Source organism: Sarcophilus harrisii, chromosome 5 (assembly GCF_902635505.1).
Source record: "Sarcophilus harrisii chromosome 5, mSarHar1.11, whole genome shotgun sequence".
NCBI classification, from domain to species: Eukaryota; Metazoa; Chordata; class Mammalia; order Dasyuromorphia; family Dasyuridae; genus Sarcophilus; species Sarcophilus harrisii.
The window spans coordinates 89,337,125-89,346,872 of record NC_045430.1 but is presented as its reverse complement, the minus strand read 5'-3'; the positions used below and the strand labels follow the sequence as shown (position 1 = coordinate 89,346,872).

The following is a 9,748-nucleotide window of genomic DNA, read 5'->3' as shown; positions in this document are numbered from 1 at the left end:
TGCCCCAGTCTTAACCGTATCTAAAGCCTTTTACACTGTACATTGATGGAAGGCAGGGCCAGATCCTAGGGGTCTCATCTCAATCTCTGGAACCCTATCCTAGACCTCTTGCTTACTTCTCAAATAAATTGGGTATTTTGGGAATGACCTACCTGTCTTAGAGCTAACTGCTATAAGCCCTTCTAATTGAGGAAGTATCTAAACTCACCCTAAGCCAACCATTGGAGGTTCTAACATCTCCCCCCTTACCCCAAGTTCAGAGCAATTTTGGCCTCACAAGAGTTTTAGAATTGGAGAAAGTAATGAGAGGGAACATCTATACTGACCCCAAATATGCTTTTCATATTTTACATGGTCATGGGGCTACATGGAAAAAAAGAGGGTTTTTGACAGCAAAACAATTATGGCAAGCTCTCTGTGGACCTAGAGAAGTTTCTGTTATGTTTTGTAAAGGACACTAGAAGGGGGATTCACTTCAGGCCAAGAGAAACAGGCTTGCAAATTCAGCAGCCCGACCTTTAATTCCCCAATTCCTATACTCTCTTAACATAGCTCTCAAGAACAAGCCCTTGCTAAAAAAAATTTTAAAAAGGGCGGGGGGGGAGGTATACCCTTTTCCCCTCTGAAATGGTTTCAAACACCTTCAGGTCAACTTCTAATCCCAGAGGCCAGTCTGTGGAAACTTCTCTTTGGTCTAAACCAAACTACTCACTTGGAAAAAATACTCTCCAACCTCTTATAAGACCTATTTTCACTTGTCACAAGCTGGGAGAAACAATTAAACAGGTTTGTCAGCCATGCCCAATTTGTGCCCAAGTGAATTCTGAAAGGGCTTTTAATCCCCCTTCCTTCTTATGAAGCTCACTCAGAGGTAGGACTTGCAGATACATTTTACACATATCGCCCCCCCCCCCCCCAAGGGGCTTCAAACTAATTTTGGTTTCTGTGTTCACCTTTACTAATTGGGTAAAAGCCTTGTAAGTCTGAAAAGACTCAGAGGTTTTTGCTAAAGGAGATCAAACTCATTGATTATTATCTCTATTCTGTATATCATCCTCTCTACCCAATGCTTAATGCTCTTAAACATTATGGTGCTTGTACTTTAGGCCACCTGAACACATCTTTCCCTATGTATAATGCCACTATTCTACCCATTACTCCTACTCCTTTGAGGAAACAAAAGCAAGGATTTTGGGAAATGTTCTTTGATATTTACCCTAGGAAAAGTTATCTGGATGATGAGTCTTCATAATGATTATCAATGGTTACTGGTTACTGTCTCTAGTAACCTCCATAGCAACTCCACTTTTAATTATTCTTTTTGTTTTGCTCATATTTGGCGGCAATATTCTTCTCTAAAATATAATGTTCTCTGGAAGCAGGTTTCTTGGGGGGCTTCTGGGAGCAGCCTTCATTTCAGTTCAAAGTAATCACCCCAAATACAGCCAGGAGTTAAAGTCCAAATTCTTCATTTTCTCCTTCAAAGTCTTGTCTCTTTTCCTGGGGCCCAGTTAGCTTTAATAGAGACCTATCTCTCTCCTTGGTGCTGAGAGCTTAAGCTGCCATCTCTAGCTTGTGAATCCCCTCAATTGAATCAGAGCTTCTAGTGGGCTTCTGAGTCTGGCCCTGAGAGCTTTTTGCTTACATGCTGTACACTGAGGACACACCAATCATTATATCACTAGGAAACCATTATTTGTTGTAGGATTAAATCAATGATAAACTAGATTTAACCATTGTCTCCTCAATTCCACTTACTTAGCACCTTGTAAGAATCCTAACATTTGGCCCCTATATTTTTAACCTACTTGTAAGATTTGTTTCCCCCAGACTCCAAGCTATGAACTTCCAACTATCTGTTCAACCTGAATACCATCAGCTAACTGATTCTGACACTCAGCACCCCCGAATGCTCCTGACACCATCTTCAAGTTATATCCCTCCCTGACTCAGTTTGGACCCTATAAGGCAGGAACAGCTCTACACTCCTTATTAGCATGAAGCAGCTTCAGAAGATGAGATCTCTGTCCCTTTGTCCCAAATGAATTCTGGAGTTCAAATTGCTTGAGAGGGGAAATGAATGTCTCCAGGGGAGACAGCACTAGGGAGGTTCTCTCCCCACCCAACCTTGGAGTGCAATTATTCTGGCAATCTGTCCGTCAATTATTGTAAAAGTTCTCAGGCCTAGAAATATATTTCTTCCCTTAGATTTTAGGGAAGATACATCAATGATCCTAAGGCCCTCCGACCTTGGAATGCTATTGTTCTAACTGATGAGGTGTGAATGATGAGATGTGAGAACAGTGGGAAAGATCCCCTAACAGCAATGAGATCCCCTTGTCCATAGCAGGTTTTAGGAAAGAAGTTACAAACTCCAATGAATATGGGCACGAGATTTGGGGCAAAGGATGGGTAACACTACGAAGCCAGCTTGCTAGGAAAACAGACTTCTTAGGAGTAAGGAATATAACAAAGGTGGGTTATACTGAGAAGAAAATAACTTCAACAATGGGCAAGGTCCTGTTAGGATGTCTGGGAAAATAAGGTTGACTAACCCTTGATTATATCAGGTACACCTTGGCCTGGGGGTTGGGGAGTAGTTTGAGCCACTCAATAGAGGACTACTGACTATGAGATCTCCAGTTGAATAAGATCACTTAACTGGAAGTTTGAGCCACTCAATGTTATCTATGCCCTAGGCCTTGATTTGCAATTGAAAAGAGATTACTTATCTTGGGAGTTTCCCTTATGGACAGAAGAGTGTGCCCCTTCCAGGGGAGGGCTCCAGACCCCAGAGTCACCCTTCTCTCATATATTAAAAAGGACACAGTTCCAAGGCCCCTCAAAGGTTGAAGGGGACACAATTTACATCATAACCATCTGTCAATGATTCTAAAGTCTTCTGGCTCTTTAGGACAGTCCTAGATTTGCTGGTCAGTGATAACCAAATTCTTGAGATCATTCCTCAGTTCTACCTATAGGCGACAAAATTAGCATATCAATGAAATGAACTGGATTAATTTTCTCCTTGCTTCGGGTTCTTTGCTAAATTCTTTTGAAAATTAGCCCACTTTAGGGCAGCTAGGTAAGCACAATGATAGAGCACTCAGTGGATAGAGTACCAGCCCTGAAGTCAGAAGGACCGGAGTTCAAATTTGCTCTCAAATATTTAACACTTCCTAGCTGTGTGATCCTGGACAAGTCATTTAATCCCAATTGCTTCAGCAAAAAACAAAAACAAACAAACAAAAAAAAAGAAAGAAAGAAAATTAGCCCACTTCAACTGGCAATACAATTATAATAAAATTTGTTCCTTGATTTGGAAATGGGTTCAAGTCTGCAAATTCTTTTGAGACACTTCAGGACCCCAGTCTGTGACTCCCGACCTTTTGGGGTCCCTTCCCAACCTCAACACTAGTACAACCCTGTCAGAAGAATTAGCAGAGAATTCAAGGATTAATTTATCCATCCTGTGTGAGGAGATCTGTACAGGGGTTAATAGACTTATTATGAAGTGAGATGTAAAAATTAGCCAAATCTGTGGGATTTGAAAATTATGTGTAAACCAAATTATTAAAAAGAAAAAAAAAAAAAGGAAATTGTGAGAAATGGATAGATATTTGTTTTCTACAGTTAAAATTAAATTGGAGAAAAGAAAATTAAATTAGAAGGACATCAAGAAACAATCAAAAGAATGTAAATTTCTTAGGGGCAGAGACTTACTTTTGTAATGAAGAGTGGTGCCTTGAGATTGGAAAAGAATATTTTGTTCTCTGCCCTTAGCCTTCCTCTGTTGCCCTTCCTCCTTCTAGAATGGAAGCTCCATTGAGGCAGGGACTGGCTATATAACTTGGGGTGGAAATTCATGTTACGTAACTTCTGAAATATTCAATTAATGGGGAATCAGGGGAGGGACTTGTGTTTCAGGATAGGAAATAAAATGCTGCTTTTGGAGTTTCAAAGATGTATCTAGTCCGCTAGATATCCATTCTTGCAAGAATATAAAATAAAACTTTCCTGCATTCATCTATGAGTCAGTGAAGTTCTTTATATGATATTTTGTTTCTTACACTATAGATTAAATATATGCAATCCAGAAATAGATTTTGTGTGTGTGTGTGTGTGTGTGTGTGTGTGTGTGTGTGTGAGGGAATTGGGGTTAAGTGACTCTTTCAGGGTCCCAAAGTTATTAAGTATCAAGTATATGAAGTCATTTTTGAACTCAAGTCCTCCTGACTCCAAGGCCAGTGCTCTATTTACTTGTGCCATCTAACTGCCTCCATAAAAAAATTATATTTATTATCATTTAAAAAAAAGATTTCAAGCACACTAACACAAGAAACCTCAGATACCACATTAGAAAATTATTTTCACTTTGTTGCTCATAAACTGAAAAAAGGAGGAAGAAAGAAAGGAAGGAGAGAGGGAAAAGAGGGAGGGAGAGAAGGGAAAAAAGGAGGGGGGAGAGAAAGAAGAAAGGAGAGAGGAAGCTTTCCTGTATTTTCCAAGTTGTGTCAAATGATTTCTCAATTTAGAATGAATTACAACAAGGGAAGAAAAGATGGGCGCTTCACCTGCAAGGAAAAATGACTGCTTTGAAAACTGGGTTATGATTTCAATAGATTCTGATGAATCCAGGTGCTTAAGAAACATTTCCTAGTCCACTGCTCTAGCTCTCTTTAAAACCTCATCAATCCACAAACATTTCTTGAATTGCTTACTTTTGGCAAAGAAACTTATTATAGCATTTATTATGGAAGGAAATGGCTGGGTGCCCATGTTATTTGACTTGAGTGCTGAATAATGACAAGAAAACAAAGTGAAGAGAAGGCTAGTCTCACTTTTTAAATACTACTCATTACCTCTGTTATTGAGACATACAGAATGAGGCCTGGAATTGGAGTCAAAAATCTTGCATTCAAGTCTCTGCTATTCTACTTGAAAGCTATGGACTAAGTAACACATATTTAGGTAATGCTTTATGATTTATAAAGTTCTTTCCTCACAATAAATACATGACATGGATGCTATTGCTGTTTAATAGTTTAATTGTGTCTGACTTTTTGTGGCCCCATTTGGGATTTTCTTGGCAAGGATATAGGAATGTTTTGCCATTTCCTTTTCCAACTCATTTTACAGATGAGGAAACTAAGACAAACAGGATTAAGTGACTTGCCCAGGTCATACAATTAATAAGTATCTAAGACTGGATTTAAACTAAGATACCCCTATTCCTGGTGTAACACTCCATCCAAATACCCTTTCCTTTTTTTAAAAAACATCTGAGGAAACTGAGGCTCACATAAGTTGTGATTCCATTGCAAGGTCATACAGCTAATGAATGTCAAAACTAGGGTCTGAACCAAATCACTGAGTTTTCCTTGCCTGTAAAATGGTGACAAGAATATTTATATTGCCTATCTTTACAGGATTCTAGTCTTTATAAAGTATAAAGCACCATATAAAAGGGAGTGAACATTATTGCACTGCTGCTTAATCCTATAGGCAAGACACAAAATTTAGCTAGGGATCCTTTCTGCACCCAGCAACACCCTCCATCCTATACAAATTTCAATTATACTGATAAGACAGACACCAAATTCTCTGCACATTGTTCGAAACCATAGAGCTTGCCTTCACATCTGTAGTATTATGGGCTATGACCCTGACATTTATTTTGTCTCAGTCTTGTTTACAAATTGTCAATAACCTGGGCCACTTTTCAAGACCACAACTAAAAAACTCTCCACCTCAGAGTTCTATCTTATCTTTTAGGATAATTTGTTTCTTCTGGTTATGCTCAGAGAAGCTGCTACAAAGTGGTTAAGAGAGAAGGAAGTTTTCTGCAATGTCAACATTAGCTCTCATTTTTGGAGAACTGCAGCCTTGGGTTTCAGAGACCCAAATAAACATTATTCATAGATGGTAATGTCTTGCCGCTCATTTTCCTCCCACTTGAAGATTTTTCTTCATCTTGGGTAGATTTAAAGACTTTGTGTCTGTATACTAGTATCCTTACCCTATGAAAAAGGTATCTGAATTAGTATCACAGATATCAATTCTACCCTTAATTGCAAGCATTCTGCTGTGTGAATATTTTCTGAGAGTCAAGTCTTCTGCAAACCTCATTTCTTCTGTTGTCACACAAAGTCATATTCCTGCTTCTTTGGAGACAATGCTCTGCCTACTCAAGTTGGCGATTTTCCCTCCAGTATTTTTGCATATTTTTAAGCCTTCAGTTCAAGGCTTAAAAATGTACAATTGATTCATCAAACAGTAAATAACAAACCATTTAGCAATATTGGCTTCCCTGGAATGACTGTGTCCTGGTCATTGTAACTAAACCATGTCAGTGTACAGAAAGGAGAATTATCCATTCAACCAGTAGCAAATTGAAGTAGCAACTGAAATATCTTTCAATGTAATCTCCAGATACCTTTTACAAATTGGTCTTAGACAATGGAGACTATTTCTTTTTGCTACAGGAAATGTACCCTGTAATGTGATATTACCATATCACAGTTATTATATAAGTCAATTTGTATATTGTTAAGAGACTGCTATGAAACTAGATAGGAATAATGATACTTTAGGTGAATAATCACAATCCGGTATATTGATAGGGGCCATGAGCAAAAGTTGACAGACATTTTAAATGTTGTCTTATTTGTTCTTTACAATATCCTTGTGGAGCAAGTGCTATCCTCATTTTACAGATAAAGAAACTATAGATGAGAGAGGTTAAGGGCAATCAAAATTTATTAATTGTTGATTTTGTGCCAAGCAGGGCAGCTAGGTATTCAAGGATAGAGGGCCAGGCTTGGGGTGAGGAAGACCTGAAATCACTATACAACAACAATAATACAAAAGTGCCAGACATTGTTCTAAGCCCTGGGGATTACAAATAAGAAAAAGAAAAAGTCCTTGTCCTCAAAGAACTTACAATCTAGTAAGGGAAGTACATCCAAAAGAGAAAATAATTTCCAAAAAGAAAACACTAGAACTAAAAGGCGTTATTTCTTCTAGAAGGTGGGATTTTAGTTGGAACATAAAAGAAGTCAGGAGGTCAGCAAGTCAGTCAGAGGAGGAAAACCAAGTGGCTTGGCCAGGGTCACTCAGTCGGAACTCAAAACAATAGTGATTAAATACAGCCCTGATCAATCTGTTCTCTATTAGTCAATGGGTTTCAGTTTTGGGCAGCACATTTTAGAGAGGCAGCATTTGATGACAGAGTACTGAACTGTGGATCAACATGAACTGACTTCCACTCTTACCCTGGAAAATGCCCCATAACTTCTCTGTACCAATTTCCTCTGAAAATAGCAAACAACCTCTGTGGCATCTTACACAGAAGCTATATAACCACTCTGGGTTCAAGGTCTACTTTTTATAGGCCACCAGGGGCAAGTCCTTTACCTTTTTTGTAACCTTTCTCTATTAAAAACAAAACAGAAAAAAAAAAAAAAAATTAATTCCTACTCACAAGGTGCTCACAGTTCTAAAGGAGAGACAAGATGCAAACAAGATAATAGGATGAACTGGAAGTCATCTCAGAGGGAAAGCCAGAACTGGAGGAGGGCTGCAAAGACTTCTAAAGAAGGTGGCCTTGAAGGAAGACTAGGGAACAAGAAGAGCCTTCAAGGAATTGAAAGGCATGGATTGGTTTGTGGGAAAAGCAGCAAATAGGCCAACGTGGTTGGTGCATTTAAAAATGTTAAGCTTTAAAATACTTAATTTGCTAGAAAACAAATCCAACATATAATTTAAATTGTTTCATATGTTGACAAAATTCGATATAATGAAAAAAGTTTTTTGACTATTTTTATAAATCAATGAGGCCAAATTATGTAGCAGAAATCGCATTGATTCTGCAGTCAGCAGAACTGGACTTAACTTGTCTTTATTAATTACTATTAAATAATGGTACTCTTGGGTATGTCGTTTTACTCAGTTTCCTCATTTTGACAAATCGAGAGTTTGGACTACATAACCTCTGATGTCTCTTCCTAGTTCTCCTTTGGTTCTATTCGTTATTTTTACATTCCCTGGTTTGGGAGTCGATGGAGAACTGCTGCAAAGCTCTCCCGTCCGCCCCTTTTTCCATCTTTCTCTTGGGCGGGAGAACCCACGAATCAATTGGCCCCGCCCTCATGATAGGCCCCGCCCCATACGCTCCGCGTCACGCCATCCCTACGCGCCAGGCAAGTCACGCCCTCTGTCCCACACGTTGTGCTTCGTCCCTTTGCCTGACGCAACCCATCCGCCCTCGCGCTACGTTGATGCGCCCAGCTCAGCACTGCCTGGTCCCCCTGTCTCCCCTCCCCCTCACCAGGCCCCCCCGCCCAGCTTCGCGTCTCCCAGCCCGACGCGCTCGCTATAATCACGTGACTGCCTCATCCGGGTCCTTTGCGTTCTCTCTCCCTCTCCCAACATGGCGGCTTCAGGTGAGTGAGCGCCGGAGTACCGCGGACGACCGGGCCCCGAAACCCCGCTTTGGGCCCAACCCGCTGGTTCCCTTGGGCTGGGGAGCCGGCGCTGCCGCCGACCGCTGAGGTTTGAGGCTGCGCCTGGCAGGTGGCTCAGCCCTTTCAGGGTCTCCCATCGGGGATGGGGGGAAAGGTGTCCTTCCTTACCCCTCACACCCTTTTTACCCCGTCAGCTCGAGGCTGGAGTGGGGGCGGGGACGGGCTGCGGCGCGAACTGGAGTGGGGAGAGGGCGGAAAGAACCCGCGGGAGGCGCGAGAACCACCCCTCCTGCCCCCATAAGCGCCAGACACCGTGCGCGTGCGGGGAAGGAGGAGTCGGTGGGCGCGCCGCTGGGCGTGCTCCATACTAGGTCTGCGGGGCGCGAGGCCGTTGAGATGGTGGGGAGATCGCGGGGAGCGGTTAGAATGCTAGCTCGAGAGCCGGTTGCAGGGGGTGAGGGGGGGAAGAGGGAGCGGCGCGCGTGCGCGGGAAGCGGAGGAGTGGAGGCGGCGACGTTCGCGCACGCGCGCCGGTGCCCAGATGGGGAGCTCTACGCGGTCTGGGTTCCCCTCCTCTTCCCCTTCTTCCCCCCCTTTCTGTCTCTTTCACCGACTGTCCGTGTCTCTACAATGACCGACCGCGCATGTGCTGGGGGGAGGTGAAAGCCGGAGGGGTGACTCGGAGTTGGTCTGAAGCCCTAGAGTGCAGCGCCCACGTGTGGGGCCCAGCACGCGGGCAGAGGCTAGGAAGAGGAAGCTAAGCGGCGGGGTGGGGTTCGGCCTTTCCTCCACGCTCTCTTCCTGCATCCACAAGCCTTCATTGCTCCTGCCTTTCTGCGTTCTGGAAGAGTTAACAGCGTTGTGTGCAATTGTAAATGGTGGGACAAGATTCTTCTGTTTGGTCGGCCCTTTATCTGTGCATAGGCCCACCCTGGAGCAGCAACTACTGTGCCTCTAATCGGCATGTGGCTTTGCACCATTTCCCGGCAGTCTGCTGGAGTTTTCTATCACATCTCTTGGTGTGCTTCATCCTCTAGATTAGGAATTTTTAACCCCCAACTCTGTAATACTATGTATTCATCTAAAAACATTTTGAGACAGGAATCGGTAGGTTTTGCCAAAGTCAGGCTCCCCCGATCAAAAGGCTTAAGCCTTTCTATTGTTGGTTCCATTTATCTAGAGTCCGTTTTTTCTAAAGTTCCAAAAAAGTTAAGGAATAAGACATTGGGATTCTGGTTGTTTTTGTGGTATTCATATCGTATAAAGAATTACTTCCTTCCATA

General features: G+C 42.2%; 1 protein-coding gene across 1 annotated transcript in view; it reads left to right on the top strand.

Moving 5' to 3' along the window:
- The first annotated feature begins 8,227 nt into the window (after nt 1–8,227).
- Nucleotides 8,228–9,748, top strand: part of EIF4B (eukaryotic translation initiation factor 4B) — a 39,999-nt gene continuing 38,478 nt past the window's right edge. The window contains exon 1 of the mRNA XM_012551637.2: nt 8,228–8,444. Coding sequence (XP_012407091.1) covers nt 8,432–8,444 — 13 coding nt within the window. The 5' untranslated portion in view covers nt 8,228–8,431. The remainder of the gene's footprint in view (nt 8,445–9,748) is intronic.